Raw genomic sequence first — 16,939 nt, 5'->3', positions numbered from 1 at the left:
CCCAAATTTGCCTGAAATGGTTGCAAATCTTAGGGAACCTATCAGCTTCTTAAGCCGAGTTTCAAGTTTGTAACAAGATTCTAAACCTCACCATTTTTTGTCGTGGTGTTTGTATCCTATTACTGAACAGCTGCTTTGCTACTGTCTTATAAGGAAAGAAACATTTTAGTAGTGCTCTCTCATCAGTGTCTGTCCTTTTATTTTGACAGTAGAACAGCCTCAGGCACCTCAGAGAAGGGGATCTATAACCCCACCTGACCTCAAACAAGGCATGTACCAAGGGAGCTCTCATCACCATGAGTGGAAATCAAGGAACTTAGTCTTATTCAGAAGGATATCATGTGGCATTCATTCACTTTCATTCTGGGATACTTTCCCCCTTCATCTTAGCTTTTCCTGCCCCCTCAGAGATCAAGATGCACATGTTCTGAGAGAATATTTCACTCACCCTTATGGCTGAGAGGGCAAATTACCTCTTTGAGGTTGCAATAACAGTGTGAGAGTTCTGCAGTCTGTAGACTTCCCACAGCCACTAAGGTACCAGTTCACTGATGTTCCTATCTACCTAAGAAGTGAGTTTCAAGGCCAAATTTCATTCTAAGTTTCCTGTGTGGCAGTAGGTGGGATACAAGCTAAGCTATCTCTCTGACCCTCATCACTATTTAAATAATGTTAATGGGCTTTAAACCAAAAGAAAAAGGGAAAAACCTTTACAATCTTTGGTAGTTGATTTCGTTAGCACAGAATTATCACACACTGTGAAATGCCTAAAAAATTGAAACAAAGTATTTTTGCTCACTGAAAAAGTGGGGTAGTGAACAGAGATGAGTGTATGCAGCAATTGTGGTTTTAAGGGATAAATGGCAAGGAAGAATTAGCACAATACTGCAAAAATGTATTTTTGAACATACGAGTAATTAATAAATTCACAAATCAGGAGCAATTTACAAACAGAAAAAATATGAATTCATAGGACAATGTATCTGCAGCAAATAAATTTGACTGGTTGTAGTACACACTAAATGTTGTAGGCACCTTCTCCATTGCTTTTTTTGCCACCTTTTTGTTGCTGGATTGGGAAAATGCAGCAAAGTGCTGTGTGCTTACTAATTTTAAAGCTATCCTACTTGAAATCTTTGGGCCAAATTCTGCCCTGGCTTACATTTAGTTCAATCTTATTGCCTCAGTGGATTTGCACGGATTGTGAGTCAACACAGAATAGAGCCCTATTTTTTGTCTTTTGGAGCAGATTGCTTCAGGGAAAATTAATCTTTCTTTTTACACATATTTTATCACTCCTAAAAGTCCACTTTCTAAAGGTACACACAGAACAGGAACCTGATCTGGAATGTCATTTTTCTTTGAGTCATGTCTCTGTGTTCCAGAAAAGTTATTTTCAAGGAGAGCCACTGAACCTAAACTGGGGAAGTATGATTTTTGGTTATACATCGGGAAAAGTCCTGCCTAAGACCATGCTTGCTCAACCTTGAAAATTGATCCCCTTGTTGTAGTGAGTAAATTATAGTGAATGTACAATATTCTCTTTGTTAATCAACTTTAAAGTTGTTTTTTGGCAGATGCCTCCTATTTGTGATGTTCACTTTGGATGGTAAAGGGAATTGGCCAAGCAAGAACAACTTGGTCTTTGGCACATTGTTCAAAAAGAGTGAGAAACTATCACCAGACCAAATAAAACAGCTAGACATAATCTAATGTTTATAATATCCCTTTTAAGAACTGATTTATCTCACCTTTTCTCAGCATGGAAGCCTTGATGTTGAAAGAGCTATGTTTAAATGAAGAGCAGTGAGGAAATTTTGCAACTTTCAGAACACATGTCACAGCATCTGGCTTCTTTGCAGGCTTTTGACAGCTTCAGAACTGCCCATTAGGGTGCTGAGACAGCTGTGAAAGTAACTGGCTAACTTATCCTTTTTGAACATCATTTTCATGTGATTTAACTTTGAATCTGAGGAAAATTCCACTTTTATCTTTAATTGGTACCCTTAAAATTGCTACTTTCATTATTCAATATTTTTGAGCAAAAATGGTTTATTTTCTTACAGTCTAAACATTTTATTTTTGCGGGGAGGGGGAAGCAATTTTGCTAGTGTTTTTAGTGTGTGTGTGTATGTGTGTACATATATATGCATGTATCTGGGCAGAATTAGAGAGAGAGGAAAATCTAAATATTCACCTGGACCCAAAAGCTACCTTCATAAATAATCCTGTACACCTCACATCAAACTGCTGTAGAGTGGTATTAGAGAAAAAAATACCACCTTCCAGAGAGTAGTGTAAGGACTTTGGAGCGTGCCTGCAAAGTGTGGGTTTTGCCCTGGCCCCTCCCCAATCCACTATACACAGTATCATCTTTTGGATTTAAGGGAAGGTCTTCAAGATGATTGTTTACATCCCCCAAATCTTTTCCGACCTCGAAACTCTTCCTTTAGGAGCCCAAAGCTTTCCACTGAGGTCTGCTCATACTAGTGTAAACAAAGAAGAAAAATCTTTCTCCATGGAAGAGCTTTCAATCTCTGTCCTGGTGTCCCAAACATATAGAACCAGACATCTTCAGGGGAGTACAATAAAATAAAAGGAGCATAAATAAGTAACATTCACTAGTCTAAACATTATGCCTTTTCTTACCTGTTCCCTTCTCCAATTTCCTTATTCCCTTCTCCTTCCTTCCTCCTTGTGGTGTTCTGTATCCATCTTCCTAACATTTTCTTCCTTTTGTCTCAGTTCTAAGTATATTTTTAATCTTATTTTCTCTTCTTTCTTTGACAAGTCACATCTCCTTTCTCACTCATATTCTCTTTCATCGTCACCCAATCCAACGTCCATCCCATTGCTCTCTCCTGGATTATATTTTCTCTCCTCCCTTGCTGAGCCTTCATGTATTCTCTTTGCTTCCGACAGATCTCCTGTCTCTGATTACAGTTCAGGAGATCATTCCTATTTAAGGTAGCAATTAAGAGCACATTTTGCCCCCATAAAATCAATTAGACTTAAGCACATATTTGTAATTAAACACCTACTTATGTTTTCTCTTGAATATGGATGGTTTTAAGCATGTGCTTAAGTGCTTTTCTAAATTAAGGTTTTTCGCTCTCTTGTTCCTATCTGTATTCCATTGTCTCAGCAAGATTCCCTTCCCTATCAATCAGTGTCTAATATTTAGAACTTATATAGAATTGTACAAACATCAGTTAATGATCAGTCAAAATGCCTCTGTGTGAGGTAGGTAAGAAAGAACTGTTTCCCTCATTTTCAGATGGCAACAAAGCCTTAGGCATCAGAAGGAGTCTGTATGTGAAGGATTAGAACACAGGAGCAATTTGCTTCCAAATTCATGCTTGGTGTGGTGCACAATGCACCATTGAGTTGCTCGCCCCATGACAACCAGTTGCTACCTGGGTTTCTCAGCTGGTTGGCAGATGGGAGGGAGCTTGTGTCAGCTGTAACACAATCCGTGGCAGCTCAGGAGGCCCTGACTCCCTCACAGCTGCAAACTGGTCTGTCCAAAATTAGGTTCTCAGGCCACAAACAACAGCCTTTGGGGCTGTAGTTAATATGTGAATTATCATAGTAATAAATTATCAAGTTACATTTTAAGGCTTTCTAAGCAACAAAAAGGGCTAGGTTTTTTGTTTTTTAAAGAATGAAATTTGGCATTAGCTTTTACACCCCTTGCATCCCATTATCAGGGACAGTGGCAGGCAAGCCATGGCCTTGGGCTTCATGAATCCCCCTCAAGACTGGCTCTGCCAATTTCTGCAAAATGAATTCAGATAATTTGAATGTAGGGGGCTACTGGCTTAAACTGGCAAATGGTCTTATGACAGTGCTTACTACTAATTTCTGCAAATTAGATTCTGAAATATATCTTCACAATATTTTTCAACTGATTAGTTTCATACAGTTAGCAGCAACCCACCCTGTTGCATTCAGCTTGCAATTTTGTAGCAATCTCAAGCACTGTGTTCAGATCCCCAGTGTAATGTGTAAAGATGCTATCAAACTTTTTCAATGTATATTTTCATTCTGTAGCTGTGCTTTGTACTCCTTCAAAAGAATTAGTCTTTAATTTGTAGAGGAAGACTTTCAAAATGAAGTTTAGAAAGACAGGAGTTTGTCACATTCATTGGGGGTATATCTACATCTTAATGTGCAGGGAGTTACTTGCAGAGCTCCAATTAAATCGCTTAGTATACCCTATTGCACATTATTTTTTTGGTAATTGCTTCTTTAATAAACAATAATTGTACAAAACTACAGTAGTGTACTATAAACCAATTATACTAGTTTGAATCATTAACATACTGCTGATCCACTTCCATTTATTTTGATGTAGTTGAAATATGCTTTATATTTGGTTGTTGTCTAGGCATGGCAATCTAATAGGAGCTATGCTTACATAAATAGTGAATATTGTACAACATAAAACTTAGAAATGATAAATAAGATGAGCATAAAAAGGAATAGTACAATTATATATTTAACTTAATTTTCAGTCTTGTGAAATGGCACTAAAAATAGTAAAGGGAAAAGAATTTTTCAAATATTTTACCAAATGAGGAGAAACTCATTTTGGAAGAAAAAGAAGAGTAATTTTCATACTAGATAGCATGTACCTCGATCCCGATCACTACTGGATGGAATCTGAATTGTAATTGTTAACATTTCTTAATAATCTGACAGTTAAGGGAGATTCCCCTTGAGCCAAGTGATAGGGGACTGTGATTTTTGGAGCAGAAGGAACTGAGTTCTATCCTGTTGTCATCAGAAGTGGTCATGGGGTTTACTTCAGAGATTATTGAAGTCCTCAGTAGCCACAGATCAGCTACAATTTGAAAATGCAGACTTAGAGAGGGAGGAGATGATAATGAAGTTCTCTATGTGTAAACCTTTTCATTGCAAGCTATAAGGACGATTCCCCTGTATTTGGAGCCAAAGTAAACTCGGTTTCTGAATTTCTAAATGACTTGCAACTTTTTAGGCCCATGTCTAATAAGTTGTAGTTATTCATAGATTCATAGACTCTAGGACTGGAAGGGACCTCGAGAGGTCATCGAGTCCAGTCCGCTGCCCTCATGGCAGGACCAAATACTGTCTAGACCATCCCTGATAGATGTTTATCTAACCTACTCTTAAATATCTCCAGAGATGGAAATTCCACAACCTCCCTAGGCAGTTTATTCCAATGTTTAACCACCCTGACAGTTAGGAACTTTTTCCTAATGTCCAACCTAAACCTTCCTTGCTGCAGTTTAAGCCCATTGCTTCTTGTTCTAGCCTTAGAGGCTAAGATGAACAAGTTTTCTCCCACCTCCTTATGACACCCTTTTAGATACCTGAAAACTGCTATCATGTCCCCTCTTAGTCTTCTCTTTTCCAAACTAAACAAACCCAATTCTTTCAGCCGTCCTTCATAGGTCATGTTCTCTAGACCTTTAATCATTCTTGTTGCTATTCTCTGGACCCTCTCCAGTTTCTCCACCTCTTTCTTGAAATGCAGTGCCCAGAACTGGACACAATACTTCAGCTGAGGCCTGACCAATGGAAGAATGACTTCTTGTGTCTTGCTCACAACATACCTGTTAATGCATCCCAGAATCACGTTTGCTTTTTTTGCAACAGCATCACACTGTTGACTCATATTTAGCTTGTGGTCCACTATCACCCCTAGATCCCTTTCTGCCATACTCCTTCCTAGACAGTCTCTTCCCATTCTGTATGTATGAAACTGATTGTTCCTTCCTAAGTGGAGCACTTTGCATTTGTCTTTATTAAACTTCATCCTGTTTACCTCAGACCATTTCTCCAATTTGTCAGGATCATTTTGAATTTTGACCCTATCCTCCAAAGCAGTTGCAATCCCTCCCAGTTTGGTATCATCTGCAAATTTAATAAACATACTTTCTATGCCAATATCTAAGTCATTGATGAAGATATTGAACAGAGCCAGTCCCAAAACAGACCCCTGCAGAACCCCACTCATTATACCTTTCCAGCAGGATTGGGAACCATTAATAACTACTCTCTGAGTATGGTTATCCAGCCAGTTATGCACCCACCTTATAGTAGCCCCATCTAAGTTGTATTTGCCTAGTTTATTGATAAGAATATCATGCGAGACCGTATCAAATGCCTTATTAAAGTCTAGGTATTCCACATTCACCGCTTCTCCCTTATCCACAAGACTCGTTATCCTATCGAAGAAAGCTATCAGATTGGTTTGACATGATTTGTTCTTTACAATTCCATGCTGGCTATTTCCTATCACCTTACCACGTTCCAAGTGTTTGCAGATGATTTCCTTAATTACTTGCTCCATTATCTTCCCTGGCACGGAAGTTAAACTAACTGGTCTGTAGTTTCCTGGGTTGCTTCCCCTTTTCCAGTCTTCCAGAATCTCTCCTGTCTCCCATGATTTTCCAAAGATAATAGCTAGAGGCTCAGATACCTCCTCTGCTAGCTCCTTGAATATTCTAGGATGCATTTCATCAGGCCCTGGTTACTTGCAGGCATCTAACTTATCTAAGAGATTTTTAACTTGTTCTTTTTTTATTTTCTCTTCTAAACCTACCCTGTTCCCATTAGCATTCACTATGTTAGGCATTCCTTCAGACTTCTCGGTGAAGACTGAAATAAAGAAGTCATATGAAATATTGAAACATAGTGTGAAAACAAATAACTAACAAACATACAACTCTCTCTATATTTTCATTCTGATTATTAATCTTTTTCTCCCTTTGGTCATTCACAGGTGTTATTTGGAAGATGGAGCTTCAAAAGGTGCCTGGCTGAACCGGTCAAGTATTATTTTTGCAGGAGGTGATAAGTGGTCAGTAGATCCTCGAGTTTCAATTGCAACAGCAAATAAAAGGGAATACAGTCTACAGATACAGGATGTAGATGTGACGGATGACGGTCCATACACTTGTTCTGTGCAGACCCAACACACTCCGAGAACAATGCAGGTGCACTTAACTGTACAAGGTATGTGTTTTAACCAATTGCACAGCATTATTAGGAATGTATTGAAAAAATCAGTATTTAAAGTAAAACAGTCCTTTATTAATTTTTTTAAAATATGTTCTCTGCTTAATGCACAGTAACCTTGTGATCAGAATGCATCCTCTAGAATGTCGGGTTTAATTTTATTATATTTATGTTACATCACCTCTCCCATGGATTTTGGACACCATAATGATTACACTAACTTATAAAATCAAGATTGGATGTTTTTCTAGTTATAACAGGAATTAATTCAGGGAAGTCCGATAGCCTGTATTATACAAGTGATCAGACTGGATGATCACAGTGGTCCCTTCTGGCCTTATAATCTATGAACTTTTCAGCACAGCTCATACAAAATCCTCAGCTCTATTGCCTTGTTTAGGTAGATAGTGAACTACCTACTTCTATTCATTTCCCTTTTAAATTCAAGCCATGATCATGAAAATGAATGTGACCTAGATGATGGGCATCTGAGCATGTTTTAGACAGCCACTCATATTGCCTCATGATCTCATGACATATTGCCAGGACCTCATATATTGGAAAAAAAATTCTGTGACCTTTTCAACCATGTGAAAGAATTGTGGTAAGTTTTTTTTAGTGTTACATTCAGTAATTATTGTGCACAACCTTTTGTACAAGATACACTAGTTTTAATGCTAACTGAACAGTCCTGCTTTTCTCTCTGTACATGTGCATTTAGAAAGTAAGGTGGATCAGGAAGCTATTGTGTTAGATAGAGACTGACGCAGTATAGGCTGGAGTTGTTCAAACACAACTCATTCTTATGGACAGATTATCACCATATTGATGCCAAAATTAGCTTGATTTCATTCCTGCATAAGTGGTACTTATGTCAAGCCATTGTCCTGTAAAAGTGAGCTCTGTGGTTATTCTTTTGTGGCCTTTAAATGAGGTATTAGTCTCCTCAAAATGTGGTTACTCTTTATTACTTGCAGGGATTCATTTATTTTCAGATACTATTTTATCTTTTCTGTTATTAGAGAGGATATGATAGCAGTATTTGTAGTGTCAAGTAGTTTATATTTTAAAAAATATGATAAACATCTTTATATTATAATTTTAAATTAATAATTGCCTCATCAACAAGCCAAACAGGTAATGCTCGGACACAGAAAGTTTGTACTCCAGTAGTTGATGTGGGATTACTGTAGTTTTGCAGTTACTTTGTTTTCCAGAGCTCAGAAATGCATATAGTAGGTAAAGTAAAAACCTTAATCATATGATGCTGTTTATAAATGTAATTATTCATTGAAATTGATTGGCATTGAAGCAGTTTTTCAGTTATATTAATATAAGTTCAAGAGGGACAAACATCAGTAAGTCAAACAGGGTCAAGTCAAGCAGTAAGTAGATGTCAGAGAAACAATTGTCCTTAAGTAGAGATGATTATCTGCATGCTAAAACAAGCTGTCTCACACATTTTTATTCTTCAGATTTTAGTAGTTCCTGTCAATGCATGCTTAGATACATACTTTAAAAATATTATTTGCATGATAAATTTTCAAGCCAAGATAAAGTAAATTATTGAAAGAGTACACAGTTCTCCAGAAAGCTAAGCATCCAGAGTTTGCTGCTATGCTAGAGTTAGAAACAACAATGGGAGTAGAGCGTGGTAGTTGAGGGGGTAGCGAGGGAGAAGAAAGAAAGAAAGAAAGAAATTGTATACCACAAGTCAAATGCTGCTTTGTTACATTAGTGCAGTACCCATTGACTTGCATGGGGAATATCAAATGAGAACAGAATTTGGCCCAGTATTACTCCTTTTCAATAAATGAATAACAGTCAGCTATAGCTACACAGTCATTTAACTTCATGTGTGTTACTAGTTTGGTTTTCTGCTTCTTTAAGAACCTGTACATAGATTCCCAGCCCTCCTCTGCACCCATTGCACTGCCCATGCAGCACACAGAGAAGAATCTATTATGCTTGGTATCTCCTTCAAGGGATCAAGTCCCGACTCCCCAGTAAGTGTAGAATTGGTATACCAGCCTCCTGTGTCACCTTGCCTCCATCTCCTGTGTAGGGGTATGTTGGGGCAGGGAGGGTGCATGGCAGGAGATCACTTCAGCCATCTCAAGCTTGTTGACAGTCTCTTGGAGACTACTGCCATCTGGCACAGGCTAGAGGAACTCCCAGGCTGTATTAACCTATGCTGTGGTGGAATGTGGCAGAGAATCCTAACTCTAATCAGCTCTATGATATACTACCCCATCTGCTGCAGCATAGAATGTAGCCCCAAATGTCTGAAAGCACAGGAATTATGTATGATTAAAAGAAATAAACCTGAGTGAAAATTATTTCTAACATCCGTGTATTGTTCTCTCTGAGGGTGCAAAAGCAAGGGAAGAAAGTATGTATCTCATATGAGATGTATCTGGTAAAATTTCAGACAATGTCAGTACAATATTAAAAAAAAAACTTGACAAATTTCTTTACTGTGTTGACAGTTGAAAATAGAACAAATAAAAACATCAGTGAAACAGTGTATGTGTATACACAAATAGAAATACCAAAAACTTTGTATCTTTGAAGTGACCGTGTCTATTGTCTCCAGCAGAGGTAATATGTGTATATCTGTCAATTTGTTGTAGGTCTTCTATGTGGCTCCTAGTATTCTGCCTTGTCATCATTTTAAAATACATAATCATGTGCTAAGTTCAGGAAGGGTTTATTGCCTTTGCATTTTAACACTGATGCCAAATATAGTTGGAGGGAAATATTCTCATTTCCCTTATGCTAGCAAGGTGCATTCCGCAATACAAGAAGGCACAAGTGTTATATGCGATCTCTTCAAATGGTATGGGAATAAGAAGAAGCCATATAGTCTTTATCACAAACTGTGTATGAAAATGAATACTGCTTTTGAAATTCATGAGTAAAAAGATTTTTATTTAAAACTTCTATGGTACAAAATCAAGACTCTTGGTTGGCTATTTGTTGTTGTTTGTTTGTTTGTTTTGTTTTAACGTTATTATGGAAATGACTGGACTTACTTCAGCCTCTGTGGCAATATTTCCCAATGAGCCTCTATGGGGAAAGGAGGCAGAGGACAACAACAAAGGCCCTAGATAACACCCCTCCCCAGTGCTTCTGAGGTGGTGGGTAAAAAAACAAGCAGCTCATTGAAATTCATTTGCCTTCCATCTCTGCTCTCACAGAAGCCCCTAATGAGACTGAGAGCAGGAAGTAATTACCGATGTTGCTACATGCCTAGACAGCAGACCCTAGCTTTTCTCTACTGTTCTCTCAGCATTCAGCTAAACTACAAGTGTATATGTGACCTGGCTCCACGATACTCTCAGTGGATGTCCAACAAAATTTAAAAGAATTCAAGTATTTCATTACAGCACCTCAATTGTGGTGTTTGCAAAGCCATGCAAACAAGAATTAAGTGACTAAACTAGATTGAAAGAAACATTTGTCAAATATAGAAATGAACCGTTGTTGAAAGGACCCCCTAACAGTGAAGGCAAAAAACAAGGCTTTTTTTTTAACATAAGGTAATAAAAAAAAGGTGGTAATTGGAGATATACCAATCTCCTAGAGCTGGAAGGGACCTTGAAAGGTCATTGAGTCCAGCCCCCTGCCTTCACTAGCAGGACCAATTTTTGCCCCAGATTCCTAAGTGGCCTCCTCAAGGATTGAACTCACAGCCCTGGGTTTAGCAGGCCAATGCTCACACCACTGAGCTATCCTCCCCCGTTAATCCACCCTGTTTTCTTTATCCTGCATTCTCACAGAAAATAATAGCTAAGAGGCCTGGCCTAATCCTGCAATTGGAGGCTTTTCCTGTATCACCACCGCAGGACTAGGATGTGAGCAGTGTGAGTCTGTAGAGGTGTAGCAGAGCACTGACTCACCACCGTGGAGCCTCCTGCTGGCCGTCCTGGGAATTAGCTCTCTCAGCCCTGGAGTGCCCTCTATGGGCCGGTGTCTCGCCCTGTTACCTGCCCCTCTGCAGTCCCTTTATCTCCACAATGTGTTGGCCCCACGTCCCTCCCGGACCACGGTGCCCCTTACCTTGGGCTGCTGCCCCTCACCCAGGGAACCCCACTCCCCTGAGCCCACCTCACCTCAGTGACCCACTGCCAGTCTTCATCTAGCCCCTTTAGTCCGGGGCAAACTGCAGTCTGGAATGGCCACTCATCATTGGCTAGGGGGTTGGACCTGCTGCCTTTCCCTCCAGCCCCAGTATCTCCTTAGGCCTTCCCGTCAGGCCTCAGCCTGGGAGGTTGCCAGGCCTGAGGTCCCCAGATTAGCCTGTCCCTTCCCCAGCACTGCTTTATTGAAGGTACCCTGTGTTCTGAGGCAGCCAGGTCCATCCCACCCCAAGGCTGGAGTGAGACTGCCTGCCTCCTAGCTCACAGCCCTCTTTATACCAGCACTAACGGCCCGCATTGGCTGCTACCTACCTTCCCCTGATTGGCTCCTCGGGGCAGCCCTTTCCCAGAGCTGGTTTTAACCCCTTTCTTTCCAGAGCAGGGTGCTAACCCCGCTACAAGAGGTAATATGTATTGTACTGTTCCAAAGTAAAGAATCCCCTGCTTTGATTATTTTTATAATAGTTAATGCCCTCAAACAAGGAACTGAAAAACAAAGTTGAAAACTAATTGCATATAAAACACATAAATGAAAGCTTTAAATTAATTAAGCTAACAATCAGAAATAATGAATCAATAGTGAAAAATATGCCTAATTATTAAGCAAAGGCATTTATATCTTCAAAAATGCAAAGTGTAACCTAAGGCTTCAATTTATTAGTGTTTGGTGTAATCATCATTAACATTTTCAGTTGAATTTTTAATGAGCAAACTAATATAAAACAGAATTTAAAATGGCAATCTTTAATACTCCAGATAGTATACTCAAATCCTTTACAAATACTGTATGTGAAATTTTTGTCACAGTAATTACTTTTAACCAGTGCATCTTTGAACCCAACAATGTCATGCTGTAGCTTTGAAAGAACCAAGTGTATTTATTACATAAAGAACCTTATTTTATTAGTAGGGACAAAAACCTTTGAATCCTCTGAATTGATAGCTAAGATAGTTTTTTTATAATATTTTTTGTATGCAGTTGTAATGAAAATACTTCTATAACTGCAGTCATCTGAGTTCAACTAAAACTTTTATGTACTGCGAATCATGCCATATTGTTTGCATACAATTGGATTAGCAATGGTAACTAGTGGGTTAACTTCTACATTGAAATATAGTAGAGGACAAAGTGATTGCACATATCCATTCCACTTCACATGCCTGTGCGCCAAGTGCACAGTTGTTGGAGGATTTCCCCTCAGCAGTGCTAGTCGAGGCAGCACGTGCTCGCTCCGTGGCCTCGTGCTGCTGCGCAATGGCATACAGGGCAGAGCCTCCCCGACCTCCTTCTTACCACCTGTGACAGCTGCCATATTGTCTAGTCTTGCCGTCACATGTTTTTCACAATGTATCTATTTTGTACATAGTTGATACTTATTTAGCTATAGTTTTGGTATTAGGTAGTTTTTAATATTGTTTCCTTCTAGAGGGTGTTACACATTCCAGTTCCTTTTGTTGGGTTCTGGTACTGGGGCCAGAGCATGCCTCAGTTACCGGGCTTTACCCCCCGTCATTCCTGCAAAAAGCCAATGGCAGTAAGTGACCTGCACTTCAGGGTGGCCAGACTTACATTTCTACTGATGGAGGCAGCTCTGTGTTCTCACTTGGAGCCTTTCCACTCAGAACAGCTGCTTTGTTTAGGTGCACTCCTGCTATGTTGGCTGAATCCTGACAGCAGTCTTCCCAAGTACCAGGGAAGGAACACCACAAGTTGCCTTCATAGGACTCAGCATCTAGGAGAGGAAACTCTAGTACTGAAGTCCAGCAAGCATGCACACAAAGGAAGTAGGGTGTTTTGCTTATATGTAAATATATAGTAAAAGCTGCTTTATCCAGCATGTTGGGGGAATGTAGGGTGCCTGTACATGAAAAATCCCAGTTAACTAACAGGGAGGGAGTTTGGGTGCAGGAGGGGGTGCAGAGCTGGGGCATGGGAGATGGTGCGGGGCGCAGGCTCTGGGAGGGAGTTTGGGTGCAGGAGGGGGCTTGGAGCAGTTGGTTGGGGTACAAGAGGGGGCTCGGGGTGCTGTATCCAAGGGTGCTCACCTCAGGTGGCTCTCTGAAAGCTGCAACCTGTACTGGCTGCTCCTAGGCAGAGATGCAACATCCATTGGCCTGAAACTGTGCTGGTCAGACAAACAAATACACATTCCTTTGTCTAGTGTTGACTGGGCTTATACATCCTTCCTTAGACGTTTTTCCTTCCTTAGAGGTTTTTAAGGTCAGGACTGACAAAGCCCTGGCTGGGATGATTTAGTTGGGTTTGATCCTGCTTTGAGCAGGGGGTTGGACTAGATGACCTCCTGAGGTCCCTTCCAACCCTGAGATTCTATGATTCTATGATTGCTTACCAAACACAGTTTAAGATCACAGTTCTAGCACATATCCATAACTCTTTGTACATACCCCATACATACATCACTCAAGAATATTAATGATCAGTTAGTCATTAGTTCTTCAATGATATATTACATACCACTTATATCATGACAACCATGTATTAGGCATAGTGAGTATATCAGGCCTGACAAGAGTTGTAGACACAGAGTAATGAATCCTCAGTGAGCCTCTGTATCACAATACCTCAGCTACAAAGAGGAGACACTTTGGGGGTCAGCAGCAACAATACCGCTGCTTCTACAGATATTGCTAAGCAAAATTCTCCAGATTTGGTGTGCTGGGCATGTGCACGTCTGAGTGGATTACAGATCTGCACCCACATCTCGAAGAGCAATGGTTACAATATAGATAAGTAACCATCTATTATCACAGCCACATGACAGGTAGGTCAAGTGGCTAAATCAGTCTCAAGCCTAGTGATAAAAGAGAATTCTCCAGTGAGCCAAAAGAGGGGATAGTGAGTGGATACTTGAAAGAAGTCTGTCTACATGAAAAGGACAGAATGAATAGAGGCCAGCTCAGAGAACCTGATTGAAGTCAGCAGCTGGCCTGAGTTATCAACAGAGACCCTAGAAGGACAGTGGAACTCCTGGCTTAAGGAGGGAACAAGGGTTGGACCTGACTAATTGCTAAAGACTAATTGATATGCTTTAAGAGACTTAATAAATGAAACCCCTCACAGGGGGAATCTCAGTTTAAAGTATTCTGGCTTGGGAGGACTTCCTACAGAAGCCAAACAGGGAGTAGAGGGCAATGCACCTGCAGGGTGACGCTATTCCACAATGGATTATCTTGAGGGACGTTTGTCAGCCACAGGGCTTTTTTATTCAACTCTCACTCTCCATTTATTTGATGGCTTGACTGTGGCCATTAGACCAGTTTGGCCTGCAGTTTCCCAATCCTGCTTTTTCCTCAAACATCAACTTGTGTGCAGAAGGCAAATGCCAAACGAGTAGGGATCTACTTATTCATGGGTTTCCTGAAGGGGCCATTTCCTTCTTATTTCCCCCATTGTTATGAAGGTCCATAGGACCAGTGGAACTTCAGAGAACTCTGCCTGTACATCTAGAAATCACAGTGAACAATGGAAGAGTGAACAAAGGGTGGCTTTAATAATGAATTAATTGCTTAAAAAAATAAAAGGCCTATTCAAATAATCCACATAATTTTATTAGAGTAAGCTATTTGTATGTTACTGTAAATCTATTAAACATGCACAGTTGATTTTTAAAGAGAGTTTATGGTGAAAAGATAGTACTTGCTAAACCATGCCCTTACTCTCATAGCTGCTGACTTTTACAACAGAACACGCTTACCAGGAATGTGCTACTCACTGGTTTAAACTTGCTGTCTCAAATATATTTCTTTAGTTAAAAGGCTTATAGAGCATCTAAATGGTCATTTTGAAGGAAAAAAGACCTGTAGCTTTTCCATCTCATTTCCACAATTGTCAGCTTTCCTTATTTAGTTTTATCTTCTTCCATTTCAGAGTTGTCCAGTATATTTTCTGGCCTTCATCCAACTATCAGTAGCTTGCATCTATGGCCAGCACAATTCCTTTTTGAATGTTGGGAGCTTGTGTTGCTTTTCTTATTCAGCATTGGTGAGCTGTTTGACAATCATCTAAAATTGAGACTTTTTCTTTTGGCTTTAGTAAGTAGTAGTGAAGTCTTTGTAAAAGAAGACCTTGCTCTATGTGAATATGTTTGTTAATTGTCCACTGTATCTAACTTTCCATACGTGGCCAAGCTTTTGAGGAAGGTGAGGCAATATAGATGCAGTAACATCTGGAGAGAAAGGATATATATGATAAATTGTCTACACAATAGGTATGGTCATATTGGCTGATGTTTTCAAAGAAGGAAAAGCAGGGAAATAATATCTTAAATTAGTGTTGGATATGTTACCTCTGATAAATAGACTTTCAGATCTGGATGGACTGGCCTGACTCAAGAACATGTACCCAGGATCTTTTTAGTACAAAGACTCTACCTCTTATTCTATATGAAAAGTAGGCCCCCAAATCCCATTGAAATCACCCTTATTCCATAGGCTTCTTTGGAAATCCCAGCCATCACCTTGTGACAGTTTTGAATGATCTGCTCAACACAGCGAAGTCTATGACACAGCAGATAATCAAGATCTTGTTAAAGTTACTGAGAAGCAGGGTAAACACAATGGGAAAGCTCTACAGTACTATTTCAAGGGAAGATGTGAGTAATGGCTGAAGGGCCTAATTTTTTTTCAGATAGCATAAGGAGTAGAATTCTCTGCACTCAAAAGATCCTGGGTACATGTTCTGGAGTGAGGCCAGGCCAGTCCAGTCCATATCTGAAAGTCTATTTAGTAGAGGTAATATATCTAGCATTAGTTACAGATATTATTTCCCTGCTTTTCTGTTTTTTCCCTTCAGTTCTTCTACTTGTTCTCTTTTCAGTTATGACAGCCCAGAAGAAAAGAAATGCATGTCAAGCCATTTTTCAATTTTTTGATGCCAAAAAAACCTCCTGTCAAGTCTGACTGCATTAACATGCCACTCAGCCTCTCTGTTCATTAGAACAAATTAGATTTGGAAATTTTTTAACTTTAAACAAACTCTCTGCAAACCTGACATATAGTAACAGCAGCAATTATTTTCTTCATCTTTTTTTTATTGCATGGGTTTTATCCCATGTAATGACAGACTAATTGCAGAAATGTTGGGAAAACTTTCAGTGTCAATTAAAGTAACCTCAACAAAAATTCAACAGCAATTGGAACCAGGAGCATTTTATATCCTAAATAACCAGCCTTTATATCAGACTTCACAGTTGAGTACATTAGAAGAAGGTAGACCTGAAGAAGAGATCTGTGTAAGCTCGAAAGGTTCTCTCTTTCACCAACATAAGTTGGTCCAAAATAAGATATTACATCACACACTTAGTTTCTCAAATATTTTGAGATCAACATAGATACTAGAAGACAGCAAACAATCTTTATAATGGCAATTAATAACGTAATGAGTATAAGTAAGGTAGATCAGGACCAGATCAATTAGGTAGCTGCAAGGAGCACTGTTTAGTCAAAATCAGAGTTTCTAGGTTTTGGCCATCAACATTCTGAAGCTTAGCACTTGCTGTTCAGACTTTCCAAATTTTGCAGCACTATTCATACAAAACTCATAATGCTGACTAGTATTTTACCCCCTTCAATTTTTTTTCCATTTAGGCTATCAGCTGCATGCCCTCTTATATTCTGTGTTTTATACTAGCATGCAAAATCCGTATCTTTTTTAAAAAATGCACACAGGATCAAATATATCTTCTGCAAGATGTGTGTGTTCCAGTTGGTTAGCTATACAAGGCACTTGATCCAACCCCATGTATTTCTACTCTGTTACAGTCAGCCCA

At 39.5% G+C, this 16,939-nt stretch overlaps 1 protein-coding gene across 2 annotated transcripts in view; it reads left to right on the top strand.

Moving 5' to 3' along the window:
• The window catches only part of NEGR1 (neuronal growth regulator 1), a 570,461-nt gene that overhangs the window by 243,513 nt on the left and 310,009 nt on the right, over positions 1-16,939 (top strand). For both annotated transcript variants that reach the window (XM_045027839.1, XM_045027838.1), the window contains exon 2: positions 6,773-7,005. In XM_045027839.1, the coding sequence (XP_044883774.1) occupies positions 6,773-7,005 (233 nt within the window). The remainder of the gene's footprint in view (positions 1-6,772; positions 7,006-16,939) is intronic.

Source organism: Mauremys mutica, chromosome 8 (assembly GCF_020497125.1).
Source record: "Mauremys mutica isolate MM-2020 ecotype Southern chromosome 8, ASM2049712v1, whole genome shotgun sequence".
Classification (NCBI taxonomy): Eukaryota; Metazoa; Chordata; order Testudines; family Geoemydidae; genus Mauremys; species Mauremys mutica.
This window is presented reverse-complemented; position numbering and strand designations above follow the sequence as displayed.